This window comes from Salvelinus alpinus, chromosome 23 (assembly GCF_045679555.1).
Source record: "Salvelinus alpinus chromosome 23, SLU_Salpinus.1, whole genome shotgun sequence".
In the NCBI taxonomy this organism is placed as follows: Eukaryota; Metazoa; Chordata; class Actinopteri; order Salmoniformes; family Salmonidae; genus Salvelinus; species Salvelinus alpinus.
In genome coordinates, this window is record NC_092108.1 from 8893791 (window position 1) to 8910449 (window position 16659).

Consider the following 16659-nt stretch of genomic DNA (forward strand, 5'->3'; position numbering starts at 1 on the left):
AAAATCTATAAAGGCAGTATTTCAAAATGGAACTTTAATCATCATGACAGCAAATACAAAAATCCTCTATAAAAATATAAGAAAACTATTTTCTAATATATTTCAACAACTATTAAAACAACTGGAATTCCAAATGATTAAAATATGTAGAAAGTAATCAATGCATGTTATATAACATCAACACAAACTAGTAGTAGTAAATAGCTCATTTTCATTTCCTGTTGAAAAATGTTTTGCTACGGTACGCCCTATGAACACAACACTGGTGTGATCAATATAAGTCTTCTAGAGCTACATTTCTTGCCCCAGCGGTTCTAGATGTCCCTCTGGGCCTCACCTTACCTCCTCCTCTCCCTCAGCCTGTGGGGGCCTCCTCTCCCTCAGCCTGTGGGGGCCTGCTCTCCCTCAGCCTGTGGGGGCCTGCTCTCCCTCAGCCTGTGGGGGCCTGCTCTCCCTCAGCCTGTGGGGGCCTGCTCTCCCTCAGCCTGTGGGGGCCTGCTCTCCCTCAGCCTGTGGGGGCCTGCTCTCCCTCAGCCTGTGGGGGCCTCCTCTCCCTCAGCCTGTGGGGGCCTCCTCTCCCTCAGCCTGTGGGGGCCTCCTCTCCCTCAGCCTGTGGGGGCCTCCTCTCCCTCAGCCTGTGGGGGCCTCCTCTCCCTCAGCCTGTGGGGGCCTCCTCTCCCTCAGCCTGTGGGGGCCTCCTCTCCCTCAGCCTGTGGGGGCCTCCTCTCCCTCAGCCTGTGGTGGCCTCCTCTCCCTCAGCCTGTGGTGGCCTCCTCTCCCTCAGCCTGTGGTAGCCTCCTCTCCCTCAGCCTGTGTTACTCTCCTCTCCCTCAGCCTGTGTTACTCTCCTCTCCCTCAGCCTGTGTTACTCTCCTCTCCCTCAGCCTGTGTTACTCTCCTCTCCCTCAGCCTGTGTTATTCTCCTCTTCCTCAGCCTGTGATACTCTCCTCTTCCTCAGCCTGTGTTACTCTTCTCAGGGCCATGATAGCGTTGGATGTGGTTCTTCAGACTGACATTGTGATTGAAGCACTTCTCACACTGCTGGCACTTGAAGGGCCTCTCCCCTGTGTGGAGGCGCATGTGGGACTTGAGGTGGCTCGCTTGGTTGAAGGACTGTTGGCAGACCTGGCACATGTGGGGCTTCTGCCTCGTGTGAATAATCACGTGCCTCTCCAGATGGTTTTTGTTAGAAAATTCTTTGTAACAAGTGTGGCAGATGTTTCTATTCAGGTTGCTGTGGGTTCGTAGGTGGCTGTTCCTTGCCATTAGGTCATCACATTTTTCGGAGCATTCTGAGCACTGGTAGGGAGAGTTCTCATCCTGATGGCTCTCCTCATGTGTCAGTTTGTCTGACCTGGTTTTGAATGGCTGCAGGCAGAACTTACATGGGAAAACATGGTCGGGGTGGTGGAGGTGCCTGTGAATCTTGATACCCGTTTCAGTCCTACAGCGCTTACCACAGTCTACACAGCGGAATTTCTTGATCTTGTGCTCACACCGATGGTCCTTCTTGTGAGGAAAGATGCCGCAGTCTGTACAGAGCAACCGATGAGGTTGTGTGTTGTGTTCCCGTCGTACATGTTCCTTGAAGCTGTCCGGGTCCTCGAACTGCATGTAGAATCGGTCAAATCCAACAGCTTGTTGGACCTCACTCACACACACACCACAGGCGTACAGCTTCTTATGGCGCTGTGTGGTGCAGGCGAGTACGGGCTCGGCTCCACAGTCAGTACACCACTCCACAAGTCTCTCATCTTTCTCTATTCCGCTCTGAGAATTATCAACGTCGGCCTTTTCTGTTAGACCAGAGGAACCTGCCGTTTCCAAATCCTCAGAAGAATCAGAGTCCATTACAATGTCTTCCTCATCAGACGGCTCCCACTCGGTCTCATCTGATCTCTCCTGCTTATTCCGTTTCTTGGGCTTTTCGTCCTCCTCACTCTCCTCGTCCGAGGACTGAGAATCATGTTCACACAACTCCTCAGTGATTTCCATAGTCAAGCAAATGTTCTCTTGGTCTGGGTCTCTATCTTCACATGGCTGGGACAATGTCTCTCCAACCGCCTTAGGAAAGGAAAACAAAATATAATTATTTTGGATTACAGGCATGTCAGAATCTTGTTAAGAATGTTGTGTGCAGAGTTTGTATTTCATTGTGTACACTATATTGTATCCTGTGCATTCCCACCTCTTCATTCAATCCACAGGTTTCCTGGGCAAAAGAGGGCTGGCTCATCCATTTCCTGTGGTGACTGCAGAACGGGCACGTCTGAACGACAGAGAAGCAACCCAGTTCATCCTGGATCCTGGCATCACAGTCGCAGCCACACCTCTCGCAGAGCAGGAAGAGCTGCAGCAGACAGACTCTGTTCACACACACATCTGCACTCCTGTGGATGGAGGGGAAGCAACAGAGGGGTTTTAAAACCGTACCACAATCTTACAATCTCTAAACACTTCAAAAATGGACAGTCAAAGACCAAATACATCTGGGCTGTAGGATTGTTAAGTACTGATAACAAAGAGGTGGTGGGATTATTTGAACGTACTCAGGTGTAATGTCAATGCTGGTTCCAGAATCTTGGACACGGGGACGGGTCAGAACACCTGTGAACATTCACATTGGAACATCAATGACATTCTATGAGACAGAAATTCTACCTGTCTTCATTGTTACAGTCTAATTGGAAAACTAAGTGGAATCATCATGGACAATTTACCACCATTTCTTGAAGTGGAATGAAAAAGATGCCTGTACAATAGACCAGTGTTGATATTTTAGAAAAATATGAAGTGAGATAAGATCCAAGGAAGGAAGACAGGTAAAATCCAAAAACAAGACAAAACGGTGACCAGTACAACGCAGAAATCATTTAGTTAACTATTCAAAGATATTAGCAAAAATATATACAAGACAGAAAAAACATGACGGAAACGTGAGTGCTGTTTACCACTGACAAGAAGGTGGACAACGCCGAGTCACTTTATACTGACCTTTGTTCTTCCTTCCAGGCAATATTGGAGCCACCTGTATAGATACATCTGTGATCACTTTTCATTGTAAAGACATCCCAGTAAACATGTCAATATCTCACATGGAACCCTTTATATAGTGCCCATAGGGTTCTGATCAAAAGTATTGCCCTATATAGGGTGGCATTTGGAACGCGTTCAACATGACCTTCAACCAGGGATGGCACCATTCATCAGTCTCTACAGTGATGAGGTAGGGCTAGTTATATTAAACTGTAAAAAAAAATGTAGTGGTTGAAATTGCACCGACTCACCTCTGGTGTGATGAGAGCTTCAATACTCTTCAGATACTGTAAAGAAAATACAAAATGTTAGGCTACACATCATGAAATATATTGAGACAAATTACAGACGGTAGCATACATGTAACAAAATAGCACTCAATTGATTGAACATTAAAAATGTTTCCAATATGATTGAAATAGGTATATAACATACTGTTTTATATTTTAATGCAGTCATCTCGGTTCTCATTTGAAGCACCTTTTTATAAATTGTTTGTATCAATTGCAAAGACATTGGCAAGTTTTGAATTTGTAGTTAACTTTGTTCTGAAGTTATTGGTGGTCACATAGAGACGGATCAAACCATGTGATTCTGTTTAGCGGAGATCTTCTGTGTATAAAGTGACGCGGGAAGGCAAAACGACGCACACCGCTCGCCCGTATTTTGATTTTGACCACCCACACCAGACGCGATCAGGACACGCAGGTTGAAATATCAAAACGAACTCTGAACCAGCTATATTAATTTGGGGACAGGTCGAAAAGCACTAAACATTTATGGCAATTTAGCTAGCTAGCTTGCTGTTGCTAGCTAATTTGTCCTGGGATATAAACATTGGGCTGTTATTTTACCTGAAATGCACAAGGTCCTCTACTCCGACAATTAATCCACGGTAACCAAGTTAGTTTCTAGTAATCTCTCCTCCTTCAGGTTTCTTCTTTGGACTTTATATATGGCGGTTGGAAACCAACTTTAAGGTGCATTACCACCACCAACTGGACTGGAGTCTGGACCTCAGTTCATCTTTCAATCACCCAAGTGGGTATATGCTCCTAAAGGTGGGACTTGCAGCACATCAAGGGTCACAAATAGAACCAAGTTCTACGCGCACGAGCAGTGTAGGTGCAATGATTGAATAACGTGTACATTCATTTTGCGACGCGGGAGGTGTGGTCAGCATGTTAGCTTACAAGTGTTTTCAAGTGCAACGATTAAAAACAATGGTTTTGCGAAACAGCTCGGAGAGTTAACGATGCTCCGACGAAGGTTCTAACGATGAACTTAGCCTTAAGATGCTTTTGGGAAACCGGGCCCTGATAGGCTGGCAAGAGTAACTGTGACCACTTGATCAATCCAGACGGATTTGACACACACACAGACACAAAACAGTAGACTGACTGGGCACGTTTGAGTGGTAAGGTGAAAGAAGCCGACTGTAAACAGAAGTCCGACACATAAAGTTGGGGTAGGTATATACGCACCGGCAGCAAGTCGGAAATCTGCAATTTCCCAAAAAACACGACAATGGCATTTGTCTTTGTTATTTCCGATGAAGTTGATGCTATCGAAATTCCTCTTCTACACGAAGCTGAACGTGATCACCATGTTGCAAGGAATGAATATACTGATGAGGAAATGAGTTACCAGCCCAAGCTCTTTCTAACATCCACAACACTGGTTTCATATTTTTGTGATGGTTTTCTCAAAATATAACGAGGTAGTGAGTTTATTGGCTACTAGATTGAGAACATATAGGTGTTTTGCAGCATATTAGACATGCTCTGTTGTTGCCTTTACTTCATCCCTTGTAACGTCCTCATTATTATGTGTGATTGTGCAACATGGAACTGTGACAGATTCTTACTGTATTGTAATTGATTGCATGTTAGCGTCACTATAGCCTGCAGTGTGTTTATTTAATTCTCAACCTTCATGTTGCTTTTCTCAGTAAGCATGTGAAGAACAGAATATATTTTTTTTTTATTTTTTTATTTTATTTGATTATTTTACCGTTATTTTACCAGGTAAGTTGACTGAGAACACGTTCTCATTTGCAGCAACGACCTGGGGAATAGTTACAGGGGAGAGGAGGGGGATGAATGAGCCAATTGTAAACTTATCATACGAAGGACAAAACACTGTACAGAAATCACCAACTATGGGGACAGCCGTGTCCCCATGTGCAGTTGCAAACCGTAGGCTGGCTTTTTTATGGCGGTTTTGGAGCAGTTGCTTCTTCCTTGCTGAGCGGCCTTTCAGGTCATGTCGATATAGGACTCGTTTTACTGTGGATATAGATACTTTTGCACCCGTTTCCTCCAGCATCTTCACAAGGTCCTTTGCAGTTGTTCTGGGATCGCTTTGCACTTTTCGCACCAAAGTACGTTCATCTCTAGGAGACAGAACGCGTCTCCTTCTTGAGCTGCATGTGGTCCCATGGTGTTTATACTTGCGTACTATTGTTTGGATAGATGAACGTGGTACCGTCAGGCGTTTGGAAATTGCTCCCACGGATGAACCAGACTTGTGGAGGTCCACAATTTTTTTTCCTGAGGTCTTGGCTGATTTATTTTGATTTTCCCATGATGTCAAGCAAAGAGGCACTGAGTTTGAAGGTAGGCTTGAAATACATCCACAGGTACACCTCCAATTGACTCAAATGATGTCAATTAGCCTATCAGAAGCTTCTAAAGCCATGACATCATTTTCTGGAATTGTCCAAGCTGTTTAAAGGCACAGTCAACTTAGTGTATGTAAACTTCTGACCCACTGGAATTTTGATACAGTGAATTATAAGTGAAATAATCTGTCTGTAAACAATTGTTGGAAAAATTACTTGTGTCTGCGCAAAGTAGATGTCCTAACCGACTTGCCAAAACTATAGTTTGTTAACAAGAAATTTGTGGAGTGGTTGAAAAACTAGTTTTAATGACTCCAACGTAAGTGTATATAAACTTCCGACTTCAACTGTATATATATATATATATAAATTTGCTTAGAAAACTTGAGGGACCAAATAAAATCACCCGCAGGCGCCAATTGGAGAACCCTGCCCTACAATAACCCATGTGTAGCCTACAATATGTATTACATTTGATTGATACTTAATATTCAATCAACACATTTGAATTTGTTTGGTTACAACAATATTACAGGCGAAACCAATTATGGGCAATAACATTGGACAACATTACAGTAACACAGATATATTACCGCAAGCAGGATATTTCATTTATTTATGTTAGAAATGTGGATCATATGTAGGCCTACATAATTCGATCGTAAGGATCAATATGTATTTAAACTCTAAATAGTAATCCATCCAGAACAGTCAACATGCATTAATAGTAACCAATGATAGGTGGCGACATCAACCATTTGAGTATGTAGTGCCTTTTGCTTCCAAATAAAACCCAGAAAGTTGTCTCCCACAATGCTTTGGTTCCGACTTCACATTGCAGTTGGCGAGGAGCATCTGCAAAACATTTCAAGTCGACTTCTGTCGAAAGTTCATGACCTTTGGTCACATGGTTGTTGTAAAGGTCACAAAGTCGACATGTTGTCTCAAGCCGGACAATTTTTATACCCATAATGCAACACAGTTTGAAAGGCGGTGACCAACGTCTTGACAAAAAGTGATACGCTTCAACACGTCCATTGACTTGATGATAGGGGTTGAGTTCATTCATTGGAAGGAGGAGTTTCGGGTTATGAGAGCAATGGCGGAAGCAGAAGCAAAGGCTTGTTTCTGTTGGCGCGAGTAAAGATAGAGGAAATGAGTGGAACACTGAAACATCGAAGAATGGCTACAGTTATAAACCAAGCCTCACTATAATAACGCCTCATTCCTTGTTGGAGTGCGATTCATGAGCAAGGATGTTTTTTGGGGGGGGAAACCCGTCTGAGGTCACAAAGATGGTGAAGGATGCATTGGGAGAAGTGGAGTCAGAGTGATCAGGATTGGTAGGATGTTGATTTTCAAATTATCGACGCATGAAGTGGAACGCTATGATTATTGGAATAGGTCACGGATAAATGGTGTCATATGTGGCGTCTCGATGGAGATCGAGGCTTTATGGATTAAGATGAACATGCCAGGAATAGTTGATTCACGTCACTTAACCCGCACTGTGAATGGACAGGAGGAAAGCCTTTCTTTATTATTGATGTTTGATGAAGAAGTTCTCCCGACCCTTGTAAAGCTGGGATATATGAAATATACGGTGGGAGATTATGTACAAAAGCTACTTCAATGTCATAAATGTAAAAAGTTTGACCACGTGTCAAGTGTTTGCAAACGGAATATCATTGTTGAAGATTCTGAGGATGGACGGTGTTCTAATTGTGATGGGAATCACATTCCAGAGTTCTCTGAGTGGCTTGTTAGGGTGAAGGAGGTCAAAGTAGGATGGATCAGGGCTGTCGAAGGTGTCCTATGCAGAGGCAGTAAAAATTGAGAAGGTGTCCTATGCAGAGGCAGTAAAGATTGAGGTGTCCTATGCAGAGGCAGTAAAAATTGAGAAGGTGTCCTATGCAGAGGCAGTAAAGATTGAGGTGTCCTATGCAGAGGCAGTAAAAATTGAGAAGGTGTCCTATGCAGAGGTGTAACAGTATAACTTTAGTACCGTCCCCTCGCCCCGACACGGGCGCGAACCAGGGACCCTCTGCACACATCAACAACTGACACCCACGAAGCGTCGTTACCCATCGCTCCACAAAAGCCGCGGCCCTTGCAGTGCAAGGGGAAACCCTACTTAAGTCTCAGAGCAAGTGACGTAACTGATTGAAATGCTAGTAGCGCGTACCCGCTAACTAGCTAGCCATTTCACATCCGTTACAGAGGCAGTAAAAATTGTCAACGCAACGAGTAGAGATGATAAAGCTATGTCAGTGGATGCCCAACAGGATGTGGTTGTCAGTCAGTTGAGAGATCCTGAAACACTAATCGTAAAGAAGGTTGATTTTGTTGTTTATTGCACAGGTGATTAAGATGTACAGTTCAAAGTAACAACAACAAAAAATCTAAGAAACTGGAAATCCTTCTGAAAGCAGCTAAAAGGTTGGATCTCCAGGATTTCATGGCTGAAACGTTGCAGGGAATACCGTCTGAAGTAACGTCTGACTCTCGGGAGACTGAACAAGTTTACAATTTCTGATCAGAGAGGGTGGAAAATATACTAATTTCAGCAAACTCTCAGTTGATTTGGCCGATACATTAAATACAGGACTACGGTGTTAGCTGTAACTAGGTATCTTAGTCTAGGTAGGCTAGGTTACCTCTAATCGAGATATTTTCTTCTGTGCTGGTGTTGGTTGATCGGATGTCTTCCGTTTTGTTGTGAAGGAAAACACCGATGGTATCGCGTCCCTTTTTAGCTGCCGTCGATTTGGCTTCCCCATCAATTCAGATTGATAATCCCTCAAATAATCTTCTGGACGAAAATGTTGACTACAGACGCGGATGTTTTGATACTTAGCCACTGGTGTGTTGACATTGTAAATATTGTTCTTGATAGCCGCGAGCCATTTACGGCATCGGGGTATATCTCCGGTAGGTAAACTGTGAAAGATTACTCCTTCTTTTTGCGCTTGTTTGTAATTAGCACAGTACGGTACAGAACACCACACGGGCATGACGACGACAACAATATAGTCTAGAGAAATTATGAGATTACAGGTTTGACTTCTCAACGCGTTGTTCGTAACTGCTTGGCGAGCGAGTTTTTGGACTAGCCCACGTAAACGCCATTTCCACTTTACTTCCGGGTCATGTCCCCTAATTTTCGGTCGTCACTAGATATCACAACCCCAAAATCAATAAACCCCGCCCATTTCTAAAATATATCTTCTTAAAATCTGTTGTTAAACCTAACTTTAACCACACTGCTAACCTTATGCCTGGGGCCTGTTGCACAAAAGTAGAATTAAGACATCCGGGATAAATGACTCAGCTGAGCTCAATGAAGCCAAAACATGTGCGTCCAGGCTTAATTGGTTGCACAAAGACCAAGCCAGGATGAGCAGACACGGATTCATTAAGCCAGGTGAAACCAATCCTGGATAGGTGCGCGCTCACGGCTCACTCAAATAGACCCCGCCACAGATCACAGATTAACTGATTTACCATGGCAACTAGAGCCGCGTACTTTTCCCCGTCGGAAGCACAAATCCTCATGGAGGCATACGAGGAGGTAAAAGATATAATTAAGAAGAAAGGCAACACCGCCACAGTGATAAAGCAAAGAGAAAAAGCGTGGCAAAGTATTGCAGACCGCCTGAATGCGTAAGTAGTGCACAATTACACACTCACCGCTCCGCTGAAACATCACAATTACAATTCAAATATTTAATTCACATCTCCAAAAATGCAGTTGTACTGTAATTATGAAACGGTTAAATTTTTAATTGAAATGCACTGCAGATATGAGTGAAATTGTGTAAAGTAACTCCATCACACTGTATAAAGCCATGATACATTTTCTGATATTTTTACTGAAAACAAGACAAAAATACCAAGTAATTTTTTGCAGTGTGACTCCATTAAATGTGTGTGTGTGTGTGTGTGTGTGTGTGTGTGTGTGTGTGTGTGTGTGTAGATTAAACATGAACGGGCCAAAACGGACATGGCAGCAGGTCAAAATCAAATGCAAGAACATTCTGCAGAATGGTATGGTCCCTGACTAATATTTAACAAAGCACAAGCATATATTGTACCCAGAAGGTGCCTGCTCACACATTGTCTGTACTGTTTTAGCAGTGAAAAAGAATACCCACAGACAAGGCACGGGTGGTGGGTCACCAAAGGCTGACCTTACCCCAGCAGAGGACATGGCCTTGGAGCTAAATAAAGGCAGGCCCGTCTTAGAGGGGATCCCTGGGGGGAAAGAGACGAGCATAGGTTCCTCCCAAGATGCCACCCGCTTCATTCAAGGTATGTCCTTCCATCTCTACATGGGATACAACCACATTCATATTGAATCAATTTGGACTGTCTGACTTTGGTTTACCTATTGCCTTGCAGTGTCTGGCAGCACTGTGTTCCTGTAAGAGCCACCAGCACAAGCACCAGACGATGCTGATCCAGTGAGTACTCCATCAAAGGCATACTGTAGGCCTGGCATGTCTTGTCTACTAGCTTCAATATGAATCCGATTAAATGTGATAGGGTGAAGGCCCCAGTGCAGCAGCAACAGCACATGATGGAGACGATGATGAGGAGGAGGCCATCTCTCTGGATTCCAGAAGGCATGAGGTATCATGTTAAGACTGTGAAAGTACTATTTACTCTACAATGGTGAGGAGTCCTCATCAAAATCAAAAAATCTAATTTCTTTTACAGGACCCAGATGCTATACAGTGGGAAAACCAGCCTGGCAACATAGTGCGTATTAATAAAAGGACACCACATCCTGCCAAATTCCAGCTGCGCTAATTGTATTGTGTTCACAGAGCTCACAAGCTATCAGAAAGTTGTATGGCAACCACCTCCGGCGCCAAATAGAACTGGCAGACATAGACATTCAGTACAAGAAGAAAAAGATGGAAAATCTTGCACTGGAGTCCGAAATAAAAAAGAGGACAATTAGGAAACTGGACCTTGAAATAAAAAAACTTGAGAGGGAGGTGAGATATGCCTTCAATGTACACTGTATGCTAACTGTAACACAAATGTATTAATCATTATTTTTCTTTCCTCCCCCAGCTCCAAGAAGATGACACAGCTCAAAATAAAAATTAGGTATATTCTCGTAAAGTCAAGTGAGCCATGACATATGAGCTCTTATTGTGAGCACACAGGACGGTGGCATCTTTCTAAGGTTTTTTTTATTTTCCCAGCAATCAGTACAACCAAGTCATCGTTATAAGGCATCGCCCTCTTTTGCCCACCCCCCCAGCACCAGGTGTGGCCACTAGCCTATATGAAGGCCCAAAATTGTGTGTTCCTTTCTGCTCTGACAATGGCATGCCCATTCGTGCGAGATGTGGTGGATGAAGAAGCACTTGTGCTGAGGAGAGCCTTCAGGCGAGAAAGGGTCTTCAGGGACCGGTTGGACCCACTGGCCTTCCCTGATGACCATCTATATGAAAGATACAGGTTTTCTGCAGATGGCATCAGGTATCTATGCAGACTACTGGGTCCCAGGATTAAGCACCGCACTGCACGGAGCCATGCACTGAGTGTGGAGCAAATGGTTTGTGTGGCCTTGCGCTTTTTTGCTAGTGGAGCCTTCCTGTACTCAGTGGGGGATGCAGAACAGCTGAACAAGGCCACAATTTGCCGCACAATAAGGAGTGTGTGTCTGGCTATCAAAGCATTAGCAGATGTCTTCATCTCCTTCCCTGGCCACAGAAGACTCTGTGACATCAAAGAGGAGTTCTATAGGATTGCAGGTAAGAGGATCTACAAATTACAGGACAACTGTTAACACATAGTAGGATACTCATTACTTTGTGTGACAGGTTTCCCCAATGTCATTGGTGCAGTGGACTGCACACACATAAGGATAAAAGCCCCCTCAGGTGCCCATGAGGCTGATTTTGTGAATAGGAAATCCTTTCACAGCATTAATGTTCAGGTGAACATAACTTTTTGATATTGTCCATTGACGAACACTCTGCATTGCCAGTGATGTGCATTGATTGGTGTAATATTCCTCATCTTATGATTTCAGATGGTCTGCAATGCTGACTGTGTGATCAGCAATGTTGTGGCAAAATGGCCTGGCTCAGTCCATGACTCCAGAATCTTTCGGGCCTCTGAAATCTATCAGTGCCTATCACAAGGTAAGCCACACAACCCCTATTTATAACCATCATGGCTGTGTCAAGAATATCACTGTGTTTATGAGGTAGTAATGATGAGATTTTGTGTTGACAGGTGAATTCTCTGGTGTGTTGCTGGGAGACAGGGGGTATGGCTGCCAGCCTTTTCTCCTGACACCTTTCACAGACCCCCAGGAAGCACAGCAGGCCTACAACCATGCCCATGCCAGGACCAGGGCCAGAGTTGAAATGACCTTTGGCCTCCTGAAGGCACGCTTTCACTGCCTTCACAAATTAAGGGTCAGCCCTGTTAGGGCATGTGATATTACTGTGGCTTGTGCTGTCCTCCACAATGTGGCCTGCCTGAGGAAGGAGAGGGCCCCCAGAGTGCCACCAGCCATGGACTGGGACAATCCGGCAATCTTCCCTGATGACGACAGTGGTCGGCTGCTGAGGGACCAATATGTGTTGAATTATTTTAGTTAGTATGTGTGCTTTCAATTTTGGTTAAATATGTCCTGCGGTGGCAGAGGAATTTGGGTTTTTTTGGGTTCGTTTTTTGACGAATTTGGCCTCTTATGATGTTTGTGCGGTATACTGTGTGTAATACAAGGCTGCAGGGAGGCTACTGCATCCATTCATTTGTCTGTTCAGTTGATGTGTATGGATTTGTCCTGCATTTATTTTAGTGTGCAGACATGCAGGGTGTGTTATATACAGACCTTTGAATGTGTATGTATCATTTTGTATAATATGCTTGGATTCTGTGCTTTCCATCTTGTAGAGTCACTGTGACTTCAGTTTCGAAAGGAGCTGATGGTTTACCTGCTTTGTTTTGTCCTTATTCAATAAAGGAACATAATGTTACACATTGTGTTTTTATATTCATATGGAATGTGTATTTGTTTATATGACAGAGTACTAGGGCCACACTGAAGAAAAAGGATAAAGTCATAAATTTATGAGGCTGGTTCTTTCTGCAGAAAAGCTACATATTGTTTTTACAGTTTTGATACTTATGACAATGTGATACTTAATATTCTGGCACATCAGCATGTCTTTGTTTATGAAACCATACTGAAGTACAATTTCACAAAATGCCCCACATCTGTCATTTTAACAACTGTCCTCCTTTAAAACAACTGGTTACAATATTATGACTTGTGTTTTTTTCCCCTCTGTGGCCCTAATATTCTATCATTTTATATATAGCCTTATAGTCTATGGGAAACTGTAAATTATCTAATGATAGCAACATCATCTAAAAATCATTTTTTATCCAAAATCATTGAAATTAATGATCACAAACGTTTAAATAATAACAGTGGGTGTAGTTATATGTGATAACAATGTATAGTGAGCAGTGAAATAACTATTGGTTTCCATTTGTGGTGACTGCTGACTGACATTAGGGATGAGATTAAATAGATCCTGGAATTTAGCCTGGTCTGGAGCAGGCTAGCTCCACAGAATAAATCTCCATGGTAATTTATACCATAACATATCCTCCTGCCCCCTATCCATCTTTAGTGCAACCGGATTACGGATCAATTGAGCCAGGATCACCAAGATATCCTGGCTTAATCCCTTATCCTAGTTTTGTGCAACAGGCCCCTGACCTTAAATTAAGACCAATAAACAATGTAGACTTTGTGGCTGTGGTAACTAGTGTAGTGACAAACCTGCAAGGCTGGAGCAGAGTAGCCTGGTTGACGCGCGACAACACAGCGACTCTGTAACTTAACGTAGTTTACGTTAGCTTGCAAAGTTACAAATCACGTCGTCGGGTAACAGCTAACTAATTACGTTGGTTTGCGATGGAATGATTTGCCAGCGTATTGTGAAAAAGAGCTAGATTTTGGTTTAACTAGATAAACAACTGTTCGATAGTTACTGTAGTTACCTCAGCTCGACTTCTTTTCTGCTGCGCTGATGTTGGCTGATCGGATGCCTTCCTCTTTGAAGGGAAGGGGAAAATCGATGGAATAGCTTCACTTTTCAACGTGCGACGACCTGGCAACCCCATCAGTTGAGACTTCAGGTCCGTTTCGAAATGCTCTGGCTGAAAGTGCTGGCTACAAACACGGACATTTGGATATTTATCCAGTGCAGTATTCACATCATAGGCTGCGTTCTTTATTGCCGCCAGCCACTGTCGACTACGAGTAATATCTCTGACAGGTAACCGATGAAACGTTACCCCAGCAGCCTGTGCTTGCTTGTAGTTCCCACATCCAGGTACTGAGCACCACACCATGACTAAACTTTACAGTTGTCGACTAAAATAAAAGCTGTTGATCGATAATTGTGAACTGGATCCACTTGGTTGTTACCACAGCCACAAAGTAGTAAACCCCGCCCAATTCTATTTCTAATAAAATTAGATGTTTTACCTTAACCACACTGCTAACCTTATGCCTATATATATTTTTTCGACCTAGTTTACGACCAGTAAATGTAGATGTCCCGTTCTACAGGTGAGATGCAGAAACGGTCTTATTGCGTGTGCCCTATTCAACTAGGCAAATCAGTTAACAACAAATTCTTATTTACAATGACGGTCAAACCCAGACGACGCTGGGCCAATTGTGCGCTGCCTTATGGGACTCCCAATCACGGCCGGATGTGATACAGCCTGGATTCAAACCAGGGACTGTAGTGACGCCTCTAGCACCGAGATGCAGTTCCTTAGACCGCTGCACATTCGGGAGCCCATATTATATTGTAAAGACTCTGGGTTTATAAGCGCGGATATCGACTCTGCCGTCGATAGCGCGCTGGACTTCGGGCTAGAACGTCGAGGGTTCGAGACCTGCTCCCTGCTGTTTCATTACAATATGTTAATAACATATTAATGGTCATATACAGTGAAAAAGCTGCGGTGAAAATTGTCTTTCAAGTTGAATGTCCCTGGCCTGGGGGCTAGGGTCAGTCTGGCCTACCTGGTGTACTGTGTGATCTTAGGCATGCTCTCTCTAATTCTTCTCTTTCTCTCCCCTCCCGGAATGCCTGAGCCCAACTCTGTCACCAGTCCCCCCAGTTGTACTGCTGATCCTCTATCTTTGTCTCTCTTTTTCTTTCTCTCTCTCTACGGGCTTTATTGGCATGGGAAATATATGTTTACATTGCCAAAGCAAGTGGAATAGACAATAAACAGAAGGGAAATAAGCTATTAGAAATGAGCAGTAAACATTACTCAAAGTTTTAAAATAATACAGACATTTCAAATGTTATATTGTCTATGTACAGTGTTGTAACATAGTTAAAGTATGAAAGGGAAAATAAACAGATAAATATAGGTTGTATGTACAATGGTTTTTGTGCTCCACTGGTCGTCCTTTTTAGTGGCAACAGGTCAACAAATATTGCTGCTGTGGTGGCACAGTCCTCTCTGAAAAGCCAACTGACACGGACTCCTGAGGTGTTCTCTCTCTGAAAAGCCAACTGACACGGACTCCTGAGGTCTTCTCTCTCTGAAAAGCCAACTGACACCGACTCCTGAGGTGTTCTCTCTCTGAAAAGCCAACTGACACCGACTCCTGAGGTGTTCTCTCTCTGAAAAGCCAACTGACACCGACTCCTGAGGTGTTCTCTCTCTGAAAAGCCAACTGACACCGACTCCTGAGGTGTTCTCTCTCTGAAAAGCCAACTGACACCGACTCCTGAGGTGTTCTCTCTCTGAAAAGCCAACTGACACCGACTCCTGAGGTGTTCTCTCTCTGAAAAGCCAACTGACACCAACTCCTGAGGTGTTCTCTCTCTGAAAAGCCAACTGACACCGACTCCTGAGGTGTTGAACTGTTCCACCCTCTATATCCACTGTGGTTATTGCTTGATCTTGCTGGTAATCTATGAACATCTTGAATAACCATCTTGACTTAATGGCCACATGTACTCAAAGTTTCCCCAAGGCACAGCCAGAAGAGGACTTTGCCACCCCTCCGAGGCTGGTTCCTCTCGAATCTTTCTTAGGTTCCTGTCTTCTGGGGAGTTTTTCTAGCCACTGTATTTCTGCATCTCAATTGCTTGAGTATCTGTAGAGCACTGTAAAGAGCTTTATAAAATACATTTGGTTGATCTACTTGTTTGCTTCTGTACCATTTAAAACTGAAGTTATATCACTATACAGCTATTTGCTTCTGTACTGTTCATTCTATAGAAGTTGTCTCCAATAAAGGGGTGTGATTTGGAATCCTCAGACTCTTCTAATAGGACCCAGTGTCATACCAAAGATTTTGTTTATATGTAACCCAAGATAGACCACAGCCTGTCGTTTCCAATGCGAGCAAATGAATCATAGTGGGCAAAACAAGCAAGGAGGTGGGCAGAGCCAAACACGAACTAGCGAGATCCTATAGGCACGTTCCAGCATGTATTTGCATATTTCTGTTAGGGAACACCTTAAATTCGACCTTGCATTCCTTCTAAAGAACAAAAGGCAAAGTCTACAAAACTTAGTCCACTCTGTTCGTAAAAGATTCTAGTTTGGAAAAACTATATTGAGATCAAATGTTGCATCGATGAGAAAAATCCATCATCTCCCACTGCCGGCCCGTGGGCTTCACCATATTTGGTAGCGAGTGGAAACGCCAACACGATGCTTCACATTTATACACTGAAGAAAAATATAAAATGCAACATGTAACAATTTCAACGATTTTGATGAGTTACAGTTCATATAAGGAAATCAGTCAATTGAAATACATTCATTAGGCTCTAATCTATGGATTTCACATAGGCCCACCCACCGGGTAGCCAGGCCCAGCCAATCAGAATGAGTTATTCCCTACAAAAGGGCTTTATTACAGACAAATACACCCCCCCCCCCCCCCATCATTGAAGGTCTCTATGACAAC

At 43.6% G+C, this 16659-nt stretch overlaps 2 protein-coding genes across 5 annotated transcripts; one reads left to right on the forward strand and one right to left on the reverse strand.

Moving 5' to 3' along the window:
- Positions 1 to 17: 17 nt before the first annotated feature.
- Positions 18 to 14356, reverse strand: LOC139550152 (zinc finger protein 436-like). Of its 2 annotated transcripts, none has more exons than XM_071360829.1 (6): positions 13707 to 14356; positions 3289 to 3324; positions 2996 to 3029; positions 2551 to 2608; positions 2190 to 2391; positions 18 to 2065 (listed from the first exon to the last, which is right to left on the reverse strand). In XM_071360829.1, exons 1-6 carry the CDS (start codon positions 14058 to 14060, stop codon positions 956 to 958), a joined length of 1794 nt encoding a protein of 597 aa, XP_071216930.1. In that variant the 5' UTR covers positions 14061 to 14356; the 3' UTR covers positions 18 to 955. The 2 variants fall into 2 exon arrangements, with proteins under 2 accessions (XP_071216930.1, XP_071216931.1); XM_071360830.1 differs by lacking the exon at positions 13707 to 14356 and adding an exon at positions 8318 to 8674.
- LOC139550154 (putative nuclease HARBI1) lies at positions 9734 to 12693 on the forward strand. Of its 3 annotated transcripts, none has more exons than XM_071360832.1 (6): positions 9734 to 9971; positions 10062 to 10663; positions 10743 to 11431; positions 11501 to 11616; positions 11713 to 11824; positions 11919 to 12693. In XM_071360832.1, the coding sequence occupies exons 3-6, from the start codon at positions 10960 to 10962 to the stop codon at positions 12287 to 12289; spliced, it is 1071 nt and encodes a 356-aa protein (XP_071216933.1). In that variant the 5' UTR covers positions 9734 to 9971; positions 10062 to 10663; positions 10743 to 10959; the 3' UTR covers positions 12290 to 12693. The 3 variants fall into 3 exon arrangements, with proteins under 3 accessions (XP_071216933.1, XP_071216934.1, XP_071216932.1); XM_071360831.1 differs by lacking the exon at positions 9734 to 9971 and having other exon boundaries at positions 10338 to 10663; positions 10743 to 10778; positions 10877 to 11431; XM_071360833.1 differs by lacking the exon at positions 9734 to 9971 and having other exon boundaries at positions 10016 to 10663.
- Positions 14357 to 16659: the final 2303 nt, after the last annotated feature.